This window comes from Plecotus auritus (assembly GCF_963455305.1).
Source record: "Plecotus auritus genome assembly, chromosome: 9".
In the NCBI taxonomy this organism is placed as follows: Eukaryota; Metazoa; Chordata; class Mammalia; order Chiroptera; family Vespertilionidae; genus Plecotus; species Plecotus auritus.
Genome location: NC_137783.1, coordinates 117,374,779 through 117,394,169, shown reverse-complemented (window position 1 = coordinate 117,394,169; position 19,391 = coordinate 117,374,779). Strand labels below are relative to the sequence as shown.

Sequence of the window (19,391 nt, the reverse complement as noted above, 5' to 3'; positions counted from 1 at the left end):
TAGAGGTTTTTGAAGGAAGGGCTCAGTAAGAATTAACAAATGTGTGAGAGAGAACTCCGTAGAAGAGAAATTAGGGAATTCAGTTTAGTAGTACACTCTTCTCTGAAGCCATTGTGTTCACCCAAGGTGATGATCAAGATCCCAAATCCACTACTCCACTCTGACCACTCTGTCTCCTGATGTATGTCTCCTGTCATAAGCTCTATCCCTATCAATCTTGTGAAATTGCTTTCTCAAAAGGATTCTGCGGCCAACACAAAGATGCACTCCTCAGACCCCTCCTCACAGAAGGAACTGCAGCCCTAGCCGGTTTGTCTCCGTGGATAGAGCATCGGCCCGAACACTGGAACACTGAAGGGCCTCGATTGATTCTGGTCAAGGGCATGTACCTTGGTTGCAAGCTCAATCCTGATCGGGCACATGGGGGAGGCAGCCACTTGATGTGTCTCTCTCACATCGTCATTTCTCTCTGTGTGTCTCTCCCCCTGCCTTCCACTCTCTCTACAAATCAATGGAAAAATATCCTCGGGTGAGGATTAGCAAAACAAACAAAAAAGAACTGCAGCCCAGCTATAAGGACTGTGGTTGGCTGAGAGCCGCCAGCTATTAGTGCGGTCAGGGTCCACCTCAGCCAATGACTGAGCAAAGTGGTGGTTTCATTTCTTCCCAGCACGGGGTCCTCTAACAGGCCATCTGCGTTCCAGTGCTCCCAGTTTTGTCAAGTCCATATTGTGGTTTGACAGCTTTCCCAATCCTGCTTCCCCGTTTTTCACTTAGGTGTTTCTCCCCAGTAACCCTTCGGTATTCTCAACATTGTCTCAGCATCTGCTTCCGGGGGAACCCAACCTAGGACACACACCTCTGAACTAGGCACTCTCCCAAGCCTCGGGCACTTCGCCGTGGGCTCATCCCCTCATCTTAGAATTGTTTTGGTCCCATGGCATACTATTTTCTCAGTTCTCCTTCCTCTACCAAGGTGCCTTTATGGGACCACCTCCTTCACGCCTCATTCTCCCAAGCTGGACATTTCCTAAAGCCCAGTTTTCCGGCCCTGAATTCTTTCTCTTATTCTCCTCTTAAAAAGTGCTTTTATTCTGACAATGTTAAGTCACTTCTTTTCTAATGACTCTCCTATATCTTCCTGGTTTTGTCCCCTCAACTGAGCTCTGGTTTATATCACTAATACTAGAGATTTCTATGCTAAATTTGCTTCCCATTCAAATAACCCAAACAAGAACTCATCACCTTTCTCTCCAAAACAGGTTTTCCACCCTCACTCTGACTTTGGTACCACCATTCCCTTAACAACAAAACTCTGGACTTCCCTCTTCTTATACTTCTTTTACTTATAGTTTGTCCTATTTCTGGCTCTAAGTCAGCCCCTGTCCCCCCAGGCCACCTCCTCTGTCCATGGAGTGAGCGGCCCTGTCAGCTTAAGGCTCACCAGAGAATGTGAGGCTGGAGAAACAAGGGTCCCTGGCCCTCAGGTGGCCCTCATTCTCCCCTCTGAGGCCCCAACGGAGCTGTTGAATAGCCACTACTCACCAGGATGTGACCTTGGTAAACACACCAAGCTAACAAAGTTAATTCAGAAGGCTAACCCTTGAAGATCTCATCCTCTATCCATATTTTACAAATGAGGAAAAGGAAGCCAGCAAGGAGAAATAACTTCCCTAGCCACCCAAGTCTCCTGGCTCTCCAATCAGTTCTCCCTCCTGATACTATTTTTTGTTCCTCCGATTTACTTTCCAAATCATTCATCCTAAGTGTTCTTACAGAGGAGTTTCACACATCCCTTGAGCTCAGTGACAAATATCTCTTTCTCTAGAAGCATTCTCTGACCTACCTCCTCCAATCCTCACCACAGGCTTGATAGATTCGCTTCCTTTGGGTTTCCCAGCACTGTGCACTTGCCTCATCTCACTATATGTGAACTGCTGGTTTGCTGGTCTGTATCGCTCACAGGACTGAGTTCTATAAGGGTAGGGAACGTATCTGTTTTGATTCCCACTACCACCATCCCAGTCCAGCATTCGTCAACTTACTCTTCAACTTTCATAGCAGCTCCCAATTGGTCTCCCCATCTCCAGCCTCTCACCTCTAATCATCACACCCACAGCACCAAAATAATCTCAAAACTCTACCTTCATCATATATCTATCCCAATAGTTTTAACTTCCCCTTTACAGGATCAGTTCTGAACTACTCATTCTAACACAGTCGGTCAACAAATATATACAGGGTGGCCCAAAAACATGTATACACACTTTACAGCTGATGAAATTCAATTGGTGCTTCTTTCTTTTCAGCCAGACTAAGCTTTGACCGAAGAAAATTCATCCTAAAATGCTACTGAAAATTTGAAAACTGAGAAACCAAGATGGCGGCATAGGTAAGCACCTAAACTGCTGCCTCGCACAACAATTTCAAAACTACAACTAAAAGACAGAACGGACACCATCCAGAACCACAGGAAAGCTGGCTGAGCGAAAATTCTACAACTAGAAGGAAAGAGAAAAGCTCACAAAGAATTGGAGGTACGGCAAAGGGTCTTTGTGCGCACAGAGGGAAGGGCGGCTGAGAGCCTGGCTGACTTTCTCTGGCGGAAGGGGGAAGGAAGCCCCCGACCGCACTGAACCTCAGTTCTGACTGCACTGAACCCCAGTTCCGGGCAAGCCTCTGGGGACCCATGCTCTTACGGGGGAAGTCTGGACTCTCGGGCGGAGACTCGGGAGCCAGGGAAGGCAGAGGCCTGAAGGAGCACGCGTGCCAGTGCGCACAAAGGCTGCGGAGGTTGCCACAGGCTTTCCCTAGCAGAAGGGAGTCCGAAGCTCCTGACTGCACTGAGCCCCAGTTCTGACTGCACTGAACCCCAGTTCCAGGTGAGCCCCTGGGGACCCACGCTCTTGAGAGGGGAGTCTGGACTCTCGGGCGGAGACTCGGGAGCTGGGGAAGGCAGAGGTCTACGAGTGCGCGCAAGGGCAAGGCTGCCTGGAAGCCAAGACTGTCTGCTCCGCCCTGAGACTCCACCCCATCCAAGCTGAGCACAGAGGCTATTGCAATTTGGCAAGTCTAATCCTATAAGGCTGTCTCCAGCACCGAACTTCTCACAGCATAGACACAGCTGATCCTTACAGCCAACTGGCCTGGAGGTCAATTCCTCCCAGTGATACCAACAACAATCAAGACTTAACTACAACAAGGCTGTACACACAGTCCACAAAGGGGTGCACCAAGAGTGTCCACCTCAGGTTAACTGGGGAGGCCGACCCACTGGGCCATATAGGAAACCTAGCACACAAATCTACCCTACCAACTCAGGGAAGCAGTGAAAATGCGGCGTCAAAGAAACAGATCACAAATGAAAGAAATGGAGGAAAACAAACGACTGGATATAGAATTCAAAACCACGGTTATAAGGCTTTTCAAGAATATCCTAGAAAAGGCCGATAAATATAACGAGACCCTCGAAGATATGAAAAAGGACCAACTAGAAATTAAACATAGACTGACTGAAATAAAAAATATTATACAGAGACCCAAAAACAGACTAGAGGAACACAAGAATCAAGTCAAAAAATTGAAATACACAGAAGCAAAAAACACTCAACCGAAAAAGCAAAAAGAAAAAAAAAAAAATCCAAAAAGTTGAAGATAGTGTAAGAAGACTCTGGGACAACTTCAAGCGTACCAACATCAGAATTATGGGGGTGCCAGAAGAAGAGAGAGAGCAAGATACTGAAAACCTATTTGAAGAAATAATGACCAAAAACTTCCCCCACCTGGTGAAAGAAATAGACTTACAAGTCCAGGAAGCGCACAGAACCCCAAACAAAAGGAATCCAAAGAGGACCACACCAAGACACATCATAATTAAAATGCCAAGAGCAAAAGACAAAGAGAGAATATTAAAAGCAGCAAGAGAAAAACAGTTAATTACCTACAAGGGAGCACCCATACGACTGTCAGCTGATTTCTCAACAGAAACTATGCAGGCCAGACAGGAGTGGCAAGAAATTTTCAAAGTGATGAATAACAAGAACCTACAACCAAGATTACTCTACCCAGCAAAGCTATCATTCAGAATTGAAGGGCAGAAAAAGAGCTTCACAGATAAGAAAAAGCTAAAGGAGTTCATCACCACCAAACCAGTATTATATGAAATGCTGAAAGGTATTCTTAAAGAAGAGGAAGAAGAAAAAAGTAAAGATAAAAATTATGAACAACAAATACATATCTATCAACAAGTGAACCTAAAAATCAAGTGAATTAAAAGCCTGAGGAACAGAATAATCTGGTGAATATAATAGAATCAGGGGCATAGAAAGGGAGTGGACTGATAATTCTCAGGGGATAAGGGGTATGGGGGGTTCATGAAGAGACTGGACAAAAATCATACACCTATGGATGAGGACAGTGGCGGGGGAGGTAAGGGCAGAAGGTGGGGTGGGAACCGGGTGGAGGGGAGCTATGGGGGGAAAAAGGAGAAACAATTGTAATAATCTGAATAAAGATTTATTTAAAAAAAAAAAAAAAAGAAAATTTGAAAACTGCCTTCAAACATTATTCAAAGTGTCCCAAAAAAATGTATACACACTTTCACAGCTGATAACTTACTTAATTTTCATTCCTTTTCAGGTTTAACTGATCTGAAATAATGGGTGAAGTCAGACTAAGCTTTGAACAAAGAAAATTTATCCACTAGACTTTTAAGGGGACACACAAAAATAAAATTTACAGTACAAAACTGGCAACAGTTGGCAAATTGAGGATGCACAAATTCCGAATGAAATGATTCTTGATGTTTGCAATTCCATTGCTTTGCATTATCAGCAGTGCCTAGACCAGACTGGTTATCAGTTTGAAAACAGGCATTGATAAAAGACTTTATTCATTCCTGTAGATACTTTTAAATTTTTTTAATAAACTGCATGTTAATAAACACTGACTTTATAATCACTCAGAGTGTGTATACATTTTTTTTAGGACACCCTATATTAACCATTTATTCTGTGCAAGAACAAAAAACATCTAAAATTTAACCCTATCTCCCTTTGAATCCATATTTTCCACCACACCTCAAAACAAACATTCTACACCCCGAGTACTTCCTCACTGCTCACAAATACTCTGATTTTGGGCTCTTATCTACAAAGCCACCACCATACTTGCCATCCTTCTGTGACTGTACTAGACAAGAGATCTGTCCCATTTCCTCCAGAAACAGCTGATGTTCTATCTCCTCAATGAAACGTTCCTTGTCTACAACTGTCTTCATTTCTTTCTCTGTTTCTACAGCAGCTTTATATATTGCATTACATAGAAATATAATGCAAAACACATATGAAATTTTAAAAAATTTTTTAAGATAATGCTTTGTCACCCAGCTGCCGTGGCTCAGTGTTTGAGCGTCAACCTATGAACCAAGAGGTCACAGTTTGATTCCTGCTCAGGGCACATGCCTGGGTTGTGGGCTCGATCCCCAGTGGGGGCATGCAGGAGGCAGCCAATCAATGATTCTCTCTTATCATTGATGTTTCCATCTCTCCCTCTCCCTTCCTCTCTGAAATCAATAAAAATATATATTTTTAAAAGACAATGCTCTGTCTTCCAAATGAGAAATGAGGCTTTTTATTCTGTTTATGAGGGTATTTATGCTTCTAAATGAATATACTAGAGGCCCAGTGCACGAATTCGTGCACGGGTGGGGTTCGGCCAGCCTGGCCCTGATCAGGATGGATTGGGGCTGGGCCTGTTAGGAGGAGGAGATGGTGGGAAGTTGGCTGGCTGGCCTGCCCCAATCAGGGCCCAATCAGGGCCGGGCTGGCTGTAGGGGGAAGGGTCACAGGCGATTGGCCAGTAGACCCCCACTCCTGATTGGGTGGGGGGCCGATTGGGGGCGGAGCCAGTTGGGGGAGAGGCTGTGGGTGATGGGCTGGCTGGCCCCACTCCCAAGGGGGTGGGGGGGATGATCGGGGGCCAGCAGCTGGGGGGAGGGGCTGCGGGAGGTTGGCCTGCTGGCCCTACCCCTGATCAGGTTGTGGGAGCCCATCGGGTGCGGGTCCAGCCGGGGGGAGAGGCCGTGAGCTGATGGGGGGGCTGTCAGGGGTGGGGTTGGCCAGGGGGAGGGGCCACAGGCAGTTGGCCGGCCGGCCCCGCCCCTAATCAGGGTGTGGGGGCTGATCTGGGGTGGAGTGTGGAGAGGGGTGCAGGAGGTTGGCCAGCCAGCCCTGCCCCCTATTGGGATAAGGGGGGCAATCGGGGGTGGGGCTGGCCAGGGGGAGGGGCTGCGGGAGGTTGGCCAGCTGGCCCCACTCCCGATTGGGCCGTTCGCTGGCCACAGTGGGCATCATAGCGACCAGTCGTTCTGGTCATTACAGCGTTCCGGTAGGTGGCTTTTTATATATATAGATGGTTGTTTTATTTTTTGTTAATCCTCACCCAAGGATATTCATCCATTGATTTTTTGAATGGAAGGGAGTGGGAGAGACACAGAGAGAGAAATACATGGATTGGTTGCCTCCCACCCACACCAGGGCTGGGGATGGAGCCTGAAACTGAGGTATGTGCCCTTGACCGGAATCAAACCCAGGACCCTTCAGTCCACAGGCCAACACTCTATCCACTGAGCCAAACCAACTAGGGCTGACCAGCCACTTTTCAATGTTTAATATGCAAATGTGGCTAATGGCTAACGTACTGGACAGCAGGGTCTGGAGCACTCATTTTCCACTCTCTGTAGAATTTGCTTCTATGTTGTCTTATTGGAGTCATTTCATGTATTATCTTCTTTATTAAACCATACATTCCTCGAGGTAAGGAACAATGTTGTATATTTATTTCTTCCCCATAGTCCCTAACCAAAGGTGCTCAGTAGATTAAAACCTTCAAATTCATAAAATGTTTTATAGATCAATTTTCTTTAACATTATTGTTTGGTAGGAAATAGGTGGCTAGCAAATGTTCTGTGTCACATATAAAGGTTGGGAGCTGCCGAAACCGGTTTGGCTCAGTGGATAGAGCGTCGGCCTGCGGACTGAAGGGTCCCGGGTTCGATTCCGGTCAAGGGTATGTACCTTGGTTGCAGGCATATCCCCAGTGGGGAGTGTGCAGGAGGCAGCTGATCGATGTTTCTCTCTCATCGATGTTTCTAGCTCTCTATTCTTTTCCCTTCCTCTCTGTAAAATATCAATAAAATATATTTTAAAAAAATAAAAATAAAATAAAGGTTGGGAGCTGCATCTGTGAAAGCATGCATGTTGTTAAATGTCATCTTATTTCCAATTAACAGATAATCTTCAAGCACAAGAAGTAAATATCCCAAAGTCACCAAGGTACAGAATCTCAGAATTCCAGTCTAGTTCTATCTACTAACAGTCTGCTGTCCCATTACCTAACAGCACTTCCTCAAATCATCACTGAAGAAAGTCACTGAGAGTTAAGTCAGCTGGCCACCAGCTCCTGCTCTCAACTCCAAATTAACAGCAATCTGGCTGAGATATCCATCATCCTGTGAACTGAAAGAAATGATAGAATGTGCTGCCTAGTAAGGCAAAGACTATACCATCCTCCCAGAGTTTTCTAGTGAAATACTAATAGCTTCTACCATCTGGCCAGTTGTCCATCTGAGCAGAACCACTAACTGGTGTCACTCTGGCTGGTCACCATGCCCACATATACCACTCTCCTGGTCCCAATCCAACATAATCATAAAGCTAATCATTCCTACAGAAGCAAAAGGTATAGAAGACATAGAAGAGTCCTAAGATGGCCCTGGCCAGTATGGCTCAGTTGATTGGGTGTTATCCTGTGCACCAGAAGATTGCCTGTTCGATTCCTGGTCAGGGCACATGCCAGAGTTTTGGGGTTGATCCCCAGTGTGGGGTGTGCAGGAGGCAGCGGATTAATGCTGTGCTTTCACATCGATGTTTCTCTGTTCCTTCCTCTCTCTCTGAAAATCAATAAACTATTTTAAAAAAGAGAGAGAGAGAGAGAGAGAGAGTCCTAAGATTTTTAAAAAATTAGTTCTTTGCCCTTGACTCAGTGGATAGAGCATCGGCCTGCAGGAGGCAGCTAATCAATGATTCTCTCCCATCATTGATGTTTCTATCTCTCTTTCCCTCTCCCTTTCTCTCTGAATCAATAAATATTTTTAATTAGTTCTTCTAATATTGCAGAAATCTCTCTCTAATTATAAGATCCCCTTGTATGAAATTCAAGTACATGTAGATTTACTCCTAAATACCTTTCTACAATTAATTAATTAATTAATTGCTAAGGATTGCATTTTCAAGAAAACACAGATTTTGAGTGTATATCCTATCTAATAAAAGAGTAATATGCAAATTGACTGTCACTCCAACACACAAGATGGCTGCCCCCATGTAGTCAAAGATGGCTGCCCCCATGTGGACACAAGATGGCCGCCACAAGATGGCCAGCAGGGGAGGGCAGTTGTGGGTGATCAGGCAAGCAGGGGAGGGCAGTTGGGAGGGACCAGGCCTGCAAGGGAGGGCAGTTGGGGGCAATCAAGCCTACAGGGGAGGGCAGTTAGGGGTGACCAGGCCGGCAGAGGAGGGAAGTTGGGGGCGACTGGCCCTGCAGGGAAGGACAGTTGGGGGGGACCAGGCCTGCAGGGGAGGGCAGTTAGGGGTGACCAGTCCTGCAGGGGAGGGCAGTTAGGGGCAATCAGGCTGGCAGGGGAGCAGTTAGGCATCAATCAGGCTGTCAGGGGAGTGGTTAGGGGGTGATCAGGCTGGCAGGCAGAAGCGGTTAGGGGCAATCAGGAAGGCAGGCAGGCGAGCAGTTTGGAGCCAGCAGTCCTGGATTGTGAAAGGGATGTCCAGCTGCCCGTTTAGGCCCGATAGGATCGGGCCTAAATGGGCAATCAGACATCCCTTGAGGGGCCCCATATTGGAGAGGGTGCAGGCTGGGCTGAGGGACACACACCCCCATGCACGAATTTCGTGCACTGGGCCTCTAGTATATATATATAAAAAAAGAAACAAGCTGAAGGTAGAATGAGAAGAATAAAGCAGAGCAGAAAAATACATTTATGAAATGAAGCTTCCGTGAAGATGAAAAAAGCTGAGGCAAAGGGGCTACCTTAGACTTATGTGGTAGGAAGGAATGGGACACACACAAGTGGGAGTTCACTGAGTTCCCATGTACTGAATTCCACTGAGGGGACTATAATAACCCTCCTGTGGAGAGGGAATGAGAGGTACCACTCAATGGAGAGGGCGAACCGTAAGTGGGAAAGGTCACACAAAGCCTCTTTCATCTCTAGCTTCCAGCTGTGCACCTCTGGGACTGCAGCGAGACCCCAAAGGAAACACATAATGGGGATCAGAAAGGTTACAAGCTCTGAGTCTTAAGAGTAGTAGAAAGACAGAGGGCTGCACACTACTGAAAGGGCCTCACGATTGCATATTACCTTTGATTAAAGCAAAAGTTTACATGTATTTAAAAATACTTCCAAGCTCTCCCATATAAAGTTCCCAGCAAGTAAGAAATGGAGAAAGGAAATAACCCAGGATCCATTATTACTATTTAAAATGTGTTTAAGCCCTAGCCAGTTTGGCTCACTGGATAGAGCGTCGGCCTGGGGACTGAGGGTCCCAGGTTCAATTCCGGTCAAGGGCATGTACCTTGGTTTCAGGCACATCCCCAGTAGGGGGTGTGCAGGAGGCAGCTGATCGATGTTTCTAACTCTCTATCTCTCTCCCTTCCTCTCTGTAAAAAATCAATAAAATTTATTTTTTAAAAGTGTTTAATGTCTCTTATATGCTCTTTATTTGGAGAGCTATCTTTTCTGTTTTGTTTCGGTGAAATATAAAATAATATTTACAGACTTTTAATGGCTCACTCATGACTCCAATCCCCTAACCCCACTTTTTAAAATTAGATGTTTTCATTCCTCAACAGAAACCACTTTTACAGCAGGGGTTAACAGAAACAAAATCACTAAGGATTAGGGAGGGAATACTATGCATGCCAAGTTCACAAAAATCAACCATATCTTTTACATTGTGCTTCACACAATAAATGCCCTTTACTGCCTCTCGCTTCCTTTGTGTTTTCCACTCACCACTGGCCTGGCTCATTTACTTTTGTAACCAGCAAGGTTAAAAAATGTTGAGGCTAAATGCATATATGAGAACAGAACACAGGGCATTATTCACAAGATACATAAAGCATCTACAAAGCAAAGAATAAAATCATTTAGTTGAAAATCTATCTTTGAAAAACGAATAAGATTCAAACTACCCATGTTGTTCTTAAAAAAAAAAAAATTTTATTTAGATCCTCACTGGTTGTAGGCCCTTTTACTTCAAAAGGGCAAAACAAAACAAAACCTTAGGTTTCTAAAAAGAACAGGATAAAGTGCAGAGCCAATAAGCTTATTTCAAGACATTTCCAGCACGGACATATAATTCACCCTGCAACCACAATTGCAAAGTGAAGCTATAATAGAAGTTGCAAAAATATCACTGGATTTTGCTGTACTTAAGAGGATGAGGACAACACGTACAATAACGAGAGTATTGCTAAGGTACATTTTGATCTCTGGAAGGAACATAAGAAACTAGTAATAATGGTTAGCTCCAGGACAGGGAACTGGTAGGGCCAGATGTTGGAGGAAACTTTTCACTTTTGTGAATGTCCTTTTGAACTTCATGAATTTTATACCATGTAGATATGTAAATTATTCAGAAAGTTTATTTTTTATGTACATGTTTAAATAATAAATAGGTTTCATCTTTTTAAGTTCTTGGAATTACATGTATTTCTGAGTAACACTGGAGATTTAGTATCCTTCAGCAAGGATACTAAAATTCTAAATAATTTCAAGATTATTATAACCATCAGTGGAAAAAATAATTATTGTCTCTACTTTAAATATGCCCTATACCTATTTTCATTATGACTTCTGCAAATTTATATCATAACCTAAAAGTATGTCTATTTTAAATGGCATGTTAGTAAGGTTTCCTAAAATATGGAATCCACACATATCCTCATTACACACACACACACACACACACACACACACACACACACACACTCACAAGAGCACAAACACCAAAACCAAACCAAGGAAAACAAAAATTTTTTTCTGACATTAAACTCAGTAATACTTACTCAGCTACCTATAGCTAGCTACCTAGCACTTTCCTATGGATATTTTTTTGAAGTTTTCATCAATCTCTTAGTTCTTAATACTCTCATAGAGTATACCAAAATTGTATTTAAAACAAACAATAATTTGTTCTAAGGAAGGATTATTCATGAATACAAGCAAAAGCAAGTGAAGAATGTGTTTCTAGAAATTTCTTTCCCCACCATTAGCCTATTGCTATCTACTTCAGCAGCTGTGAAAACCAGATCTCGACACAATTAGAAAAAGCTTGACATAAAACAATAGTTTAGTTTAGTGTCTTGTTCTCTGTATTCCAGCCTAAAAAACAGACTAAGACCCAATCAATATGACAATAAAATGAGTTGCCTTCCAACAATCCAAATGCAAATTAAGCTAATAAGCACTGATGACTTCTATGGGGTGCATATGCTGAGTATGGGGGTGAAAACTGATACAACTGCAACTCAGGTGGGGAGCCAGAAGTGCCACAACTGGAGCCAGAGAGATGGAGGTCCCCTGCAGAGGGTCCACGATTGCGGGGGAGGCGGGGAGAGCCCCAGGAGATCACAAGAAATGCAGGAGGAAGAGGAAGAATCAAGGTAAGGAAAGAGAGGCAGCAGTGGTTTGCCTTTCTTTTTCTTTCTTTCTTTTTGGTGTATGTGGAGGGTATTTCATAAAGATCAAGAAGATACTCTCCTTAAAGGTAAAAAATAAAGTTATTTCCAAGATGATGCCAATACCCCAAACTTTTCATAACTTCTCTTTTGTTTTATTTTTATTGATTTCAGAGAGGAAGGGAGAGGTAGAAACATCAATGATGAGAAAGAATCATTGATTGGTTGCCTCCTGCATACCCCACCCTGGGGATCCAGCCTACAACCCAGGCATGTGCCCTGATCCAGAATTGAACCGTGACCTCCTGGTTCAACCACTGAGCAATACCGGCCAGGCTCATAATTTCACTTTTAAAGAAATATGTAGTTCATGAGCTTTGGCAAGGAAAAATTTATCTCATTACTTTACAATCTCCAAAACAGATGTATAAAATCTATATATATAAAAGTCCAGCAACTGGAACGCAGAACGACCAGAATGACCAGAATGACTATGACACACACTGCAGCAGCCAACCAGCCTGATCCAGGCCCCGACTGGCCTTCCCCCCAGCCAACCCAGCCCCCAATCGGCCCCCAACACCCTGATCGGGGGCAGGGCTGGCCAGCCAACCGCCCATGGCCCCTCCTCTCCCAGCCCCGCCCGATGTACGCGCATCGGGGCAGGCCAGCCGGACCCCATCCATGCATGAATTTGTGCACCAGGCCTCTAGTAATTATAATAATAAAGTGTTCTTATTTCTGGTTCTGGTCCCCTATCTTCTATTCTTCCTCTCACCACCTACTGTAACCATTCCCCAAGGATATTGATAAATCTTTTCTCTCCTTTTTCCAAGCTTCAACTACCAGATCCTGTACCAACAGTCCCACACTTCCCAACATCATCTCCAGTTAAATATCCAGCCATCAAAGACCTCAAAAACAAAAATCATATAGAAAACCGGCGAGGGCAGGTGCTCTAGCTGATTCACCCTAGCGGATTTGGCTCAGTGGATAGAGTGTCGACCTGCAGACTGGAGGGTCTCAGGTTTGATTCCAGTCAAGGGCACATATCTTAATTGCAGGTTCCCCGGCCCTGGTCAGGGTACGTGCAGGAGGCAACCAATCGAAGTGTCTCTCTCACATCGATGTTTCTCTCTCTGACTCTCCCCCTCCCTTCCACTCACTCTAAAAAAAAATCAATGAAAAAATATTTTCTGGTGACAATTAACAACATCAACAACAAAAAAAATCAGTCAGGGCAATATTTCTGTATTTCTTATCTCTACAACCAGACTTTACATTTCTTAGAGATACAGTAATTGTCTGATATATACCTATCTATATCTATAGATACCTAGCCTTCTCTAATGATCATTTTCTTTATTTTCCTACCAAATTTAAACTCTTTGAAGGCAAAGACTCATATTTGTTTATTTTTTCTCCACCTTTACATTTAGCATTGGGCACAGTATCTAGCACATTAAGTGTTCATTAAATAATTAGTGAATGTATCCATTCATTGTGTCAAAAATTGACAAATGTCAAAATACTTTAGAATGCCCATCGTTTTTCCAAAGTGATCAACTGGATATGTAATATCATTTTGGATATGTAATTTTCAGTCTGCTATTTTATGAAACAATTACAATAGTCCCTATAATTAGCAGATATGTTCCAAAACCCCCAGTGGATGCCAGAAACCATGAATGTACCAAACTCTATATACACTATGTTTTTCTCTATACAAACATACCCATGATAAAGTTTAATTTATAAACTAGGCAGAGTAAGAGATGTTAATAATAAAATATAATAATATGCCGAAACCGGTTTGGCTCAGTGGATAGAGCGTCGGCCTGCGGACTCAAGGGTCCCGGGTTCGATTCCGGTCAAGGGCATGTACTGTGGTTGCGGGCACATCCCCAGTGGGGGGTGTGCAGGAGGCAGCTGATCGATGTTTCTCTCTCATCGATGTTTCTAGCTCTCTATCCCTCTCCCTTCCTCTCTGTAAAATATCAATAAAAATATATTTTAAAAAAAAATAAAATAAAATAAAATATAATAATATGACAGAACAACTAATAATGACTAATAATAAAATAGAACAACTTCAACAATACTATAATAAAAGTTCTGTGAATGTGGTCTCTCTCAATAACTGATCTGATAATCAAGATGGCTCCTAAGTGGACTAACAGGTAGATAGTGTATATGGCGTGAATATGCTGGACAAACAAAAGATTCATGTCCCGAGCAGGACTGGGATGGATGGTGGGGTGAGGAACTGGGTTGGATGGGTTGGGGGGGAGAGACATGACATCAATCATATTTCATCACACTACTGAGAATGGCGGGCAACTTGAAACATGAATTATTATTTCTAGAATTTTTAATTTACTATTTTTGGACAATGGTTGACTACTGGTAACCAAAACAATGGAAAGCGAAACCATGAGAAGTTAAACCACGGATGGGGGATGGGGGGAGGCCCTACTATATATCCTCCCAGGAGATATTAACTATGAAGAGCTCACAAATACTAATCTTTTTATGAAATTATCATGGTACCTTACACAGAGTAAACACACAAAAGGTTGTTGTATGAACAAATGCATGATTGAACAAATTAAGGCAAAAACCCTAGGCCTAGCCAATACATTGATGAACATCAAACGTCACAGTCAAAACAAATAAAGACATAAATAAAAGTTGTTGTTCTTTTTATATTTTCTATTCCAGGAACATTAGCAAGATGAACAGAACTAAATCAATACCAAAGTCTCTCAGTTAAGTAGACAGGAAGAGAAAAAATACAACTGCACAGTTGCATTATCAGCATCTTGTGGATGAAAACTATGAACTGGGATTTGAATACTTCCTGCCAAGCCTGTAGTCAAGAATAATCTGAACACTTCTTCTAATAGCAGCCGCAAGGACAATTATGGAGCGTAACAAAGTAACAGAAAATATCTCATGTGCAATCAACTGGAAGAGAAAAAAATGAAGAAGAGTTTGAAAATCTTGGTTCTAAATTTAGCTACTAATGTACTTACAACTGTGACTTTGGGCAAGTCACCAAACATCTCAGAAGCTTCATCTATCTTATCTATAAAATTAAAAAGTTATCTGGGAGGATCTGGGAGAAATAATACTATTCTTCTCTTGAAAGATCTTTAAAATAAAAACAATGGTTGAAAATTTTTAACATTGTTTGATGGGGTTTTCAATGTATGAAAATTAATCAATATGACAACAACAAATAAAGCAGGGAGGTAAAAGCGGCCTATGTGGTGATAAGGTTTTTACCTTCCTCTTAAAGCGGTAAAATATTAATTCTAAATAGACTGTAAAAAGTTAGGTAGATATATTATAATCCCTAGCACAATCATTTAAAAAACTATACAAATAAGTATAGTAAAAAACTCAGTATTAAAATGGAATCCTAAACCCTGGCCAGGTATCTCAGTTGGTTAGGGGTTGTCCTGATACACCAAGGATACGCCAAAGCACATACAAGAATCAACCAAGGAATGCATTAGTAAGCGGAACAACAAAATTGATGTTCCTCTTTCTCTCTCACTCTCTCTCTCTCTCTCAAATCAATAAATAAAAAATAAGATGAAATATTAAAATAAATTCAAATAATCTAAAAGAAGGAAGGACCCAGCCAGTGGGCTCAGTGGTTGAGAGTCAGCCTATGAACCAAGAGGTCATGGTTCAATCCCCAGTCAGGGCACATGCCCAGCTTGCAGGCTCTCAATCCCCAGTAGGGGGCATGCAGGAGGCAGGCAATAAATGATTCTCATCGTTGATGTTTTTCTTTTTTTTTTTTTCCTCATTGTTGATGTTTCTGTCCTCTCCCCCCTCCCTTCCTCTCTGAAATCAATAAAAATATATTTTTTTAAAAATAATAAAAATAAAATAATAAAAGGAAGGAAAAGAGAAACAGAATAAAAAAGATAAAACAAACTGAAACCAATAAAAAAAAAATAGTAGCCCTAAGTCTAACCATATCAATAATTATATTAAATGTAAATGGTCCAAATACACCAATTAAGAGACACAGACTATCCAAATAGATTAAAAAACAAGACCCAACTATATAACATCTACAGGAAACCACTTTAAATATAGTGGCACAGCCCTAGCTGGTTTGGCTCAGTACTCGGACTGAAGGGTCCCAGGTTTGATTCCATTCAAGGGCATATACCTCAGTTTCAGGTTCAAACCCCAGCCCTAGTCGAGGTGGCAACCAATTAATGTGTCTTTCTCACATCCACGTTTCTCTGTGTGTCTCCCTCTCCCTTCCACTCTCTCTAATAATCAATGGAAAAATATCCTTTAATGAGGATTACATACATACATACATACATACAGTGGTACAGGTAAATTAAAAGTAAAGACAGTAAAAAGTGGCATGCTCTCCCTCTCTCTCAGGTGAGCATCTCCTAAACTCTAAGGGTCCCCAGGAGAGTTGCAACCAGAGGCGCAATGGGCAGCGACAGCTCCTTCCAGACTAACCTTTTGAACCTGTTTCCAAGCCCCCTTTTCTCTGACTTATCAGTGACCCTGCCTAGGCCCTCTCCTATAGCTTCTTCTATCCTAAGCCCTTCCTTGTTTCACTGTCCCAGCTTTCATAAAAGTATTCTCAGAATAAAAATACAACCAGGCCGAAACCGGTTTGGCTCAGTGGAAAGAGCGTCGGCCTGCGGACTGAAGGGTCCCGGGTTCGATTCCGGTCAAGGGCATGTACCTTGGTTGCGGGCACATCTCCAGTGGGAGGTGTGCAGGAGGCAGCTGATCGATGTTTCTCTCTCATCGATGTTTCTAGCTCTCTATCCCTCTCCCTTCCTCTCTGTAAAATATCAATAAAATATATTTAAAAAAAAAAAAAATACAACCAGTAGCCCTAACCGGTTTGGTTCAGTGGATAGAGCGTTGGCCTGCGGACTGAGGGGTCCCGGGTTCGATTCCGGTCAAGGGCATGTGCCTTGGTTGCGGGCACATCCCCGGTGGGAGGTGTGCAGGAGGCAGCTGATCGATGTCCCTCTCTCATCAATGTTTCTAGCTCTCTATCCCTCTCCCTTCCTCTCTGTAAAAAATCAATAAAATATATTTTTAAAAAAAAATACAACCAGTAAAAAGCAAAATGCAGCTCTTTTCATGATCACCAAAAACTAGAAATAATACCCATGTTCTTCAAGGGTGACAGGATTAACTATGGTACATCCATACACTGGAATATTACTTAGCAATCAAAGAATTATTGATATACACACCAACACAGATGAAACGCTAAGGCATTACACTGACTAAAGGAAGCCAATGTGGCTCAGTGGTTGAGCTTCCTTCGACTTATGAACCAGAGGTCGTGGTTCCATTCCCAGTCAGGGCACTTGCCGGGGGGGAGGGGGGGGTGTTGTGGGCTCTATCCCCAGTGAGGTGTGTGCAGGAGGCAGCCAATAGATGATTCCCTCTCATCAATGTTTCTATCTCTCGTTCCCTCTCCCTTCCTCGATCTAAAAATCAATTTTTAAAATGGTGTGTTTTTTTAAGAAAAAGAAGCCAGTGTCCATCTGGCCCATGTGGCTCAGTTGGTTGGGTGTCCTGACTGCACTGCAAGATTACTGGTTCATTCTGGGTCAGGGCACATCCTGGGTTGCCTGCTCAAGCCCCAGTAGGGAGCGTGCAGGAGGCAGCCAACGGATGTTCTGCTCTCACATCAATGTTTCTCTCCCTCTCCCTTCCTCCCCTCTCTAAAAATCAATAAAAATATTTTGTAAAAAGCCAGTGTCAAAAGGCTACATACTTGTACAACTCCATTTATATGACACTGTGGAAAAGACAAAACTATAGCAATTAAGAACAGATCACAGACTGCCCACAGCTGAGGATGAGGGGCAGCACGAAGGAGCTTCTTGGGATAGGAGGACTGATGGAAACCTGATTTTGGTAGTGGTTAAATCAATCTGTTAAAACTCATAGAACTATACAACAAAAATGTCGATTTTACTGTGTTAATTTAAGAAAGCGGGTAAAATAAAGATTAAGTGGATGATTTCTGCGGACCCTCCCAGACTTCCGTGTATCCTTCAGAGCATGATTTTATAAATGAGAAAAAGAGAGGAGGGCAAAAGAAACCCAGGGAGAATGCTAAATCCTACTGGCACAAAAGCCACTACTCATAAGAACCTCCTGACTGCTGCACAAAGTACACAAAGCAAACCCAATCTTCAGAAATTAATTCCCAGAAGAGGCTAAGAAAACCCGACCTTCAGATCCAAAACGTGTATATTTGAAAACGCCTGTGAATGGTTCTTCTTGTCTGTTTCCATATTTTACACTTTCAAGACGCTGCCAAATTCTCCTGGCTAAGTGCCACTTCCCCTGCTTGGGGTTACTCCATTTACAAGCATTCCTTTATTTATACCTTATACTCTCACTTAACGATGGGATACTTGGCAGTCACAGTACAGAGTCCGCAAAAGCAGTTGCTCTGCAGGGTGCCAGAAAGATCAGTGCTCCGCCCGGGAAGCTAAGGTCCCTGGGGGACACAGCACACCCTCGAGTAGTTGCAGACCCGAGGACGCTAGGTGGGGAGTTCTTCCCCGCAAACCACACAGCGCCCTCCATCGCCCTTGGGTGCAGCTGGCCGGTTTGAGGACAGTCCCGCTGTAAAAGTCTCTGCCCAGTGATCTTGGGCAAGTCCCTTCCTCTCCCAGAGTAAGGGGTAAATTCTGGGCAGGTTCACTACGGGCGCTTCCCACGCCCTCTACGAGTCTGAAACTTTTGGGGGCCTCCCGCGCCAACAGAGAAGCGGGCTCGCCGCTCAGAGACCCCATCCGGCTCCCCGGGAGCCCAGAGGGGACCAACGCAACGCACCTGCCCGAGGGCAAGTGGGAAACAAACGCTGAGCCGGCCGCGGAGCAGCATTCCCGCCCGGCCCTCCCCGTAGTCATCCTCGCGGATCCCGCTTCCACCCCGTGGAGGAGCGCGCTGGGGAGGCCGGGGGCAGGGAGCGGCGGGCACCCACCTTGAGCTGGGACTTGGAGACCTTGCCGCTGTGGTCCAGGTCCAGGGCGGTGAACGCGTGCCAGATGGTCTTGAGCAGCTCGTCTTTCAAGCCCCCCATGGCCGCGGCCGTACTCCCCCGACTGCCCAGCCTGCGCAGCCAGCCTCTCCTCGTCGGACACCCTGGGCCTCCGCCGCCGCGACGGTCACCTGACCTCGGCAGGTCCCGCCCACGCCGGACCCGCCCCCTGGGCGCCCTCCCAGAGCCGCGGGCTGGGGCGGGAGCGCGGAGTGGCCCTCGGTCCCGGCTGGGACCGTAAACAGCACCCCGCAGCCCCCTAGTGTTCCCCAAGCCAGCTCGGGCCATTTTGGTGCTCGGGTGCCCTTCCCGCCAGAGCCTCCATCCCGAGGGGGAAGGTGAGAGTCTAAGTGAGCGCCCTGTCCGGTTCCAGCGGCGCCCCGCAGTGAAAAGGGGCGCCCTGGTCCTGATCCGGGGACGAGGACACTGTCTGAGGAGACGAGACAAGACCCCAAAAAGTCGCCGGCGGGAGCTCAAAAGCTAGTGCAGCCCCTAGAGGGAGAGGATGAGGTGGGGGATGGGAGGCGGGGAAGGGCTTCGGAGGGAAGTTGGTTCATTCATT

The 19,391-nt window shown here is 44.4% G+C and overlaps 1 protein-coding gene across 1 annotated transcript in view; it reads right to left on the bottom strand.

Moving 5' to 3' along the window:
• SWAP70 (switching B cell complex subunit SWAP70) overlaps positions 1-18,952 on the bottom strand; it is a 75,828-nt gene extending 56,876 nt beyond the window's left edge. Inside the window, exon 1 of the mRNA XM_080641994.1 lies at positions 18,773-18,952. Coding sequence (XP_080498120.1) covers positions 18,773-18,871 — 99 coding nt within the window. The 5' untranslated portion in view covers positions 18,872-18,952. The remainder of the gene's footprint in view (positions 1-18,772) is intronic.
• Positions 18,953-19,391: the final 439 nt, after the last annotated feature.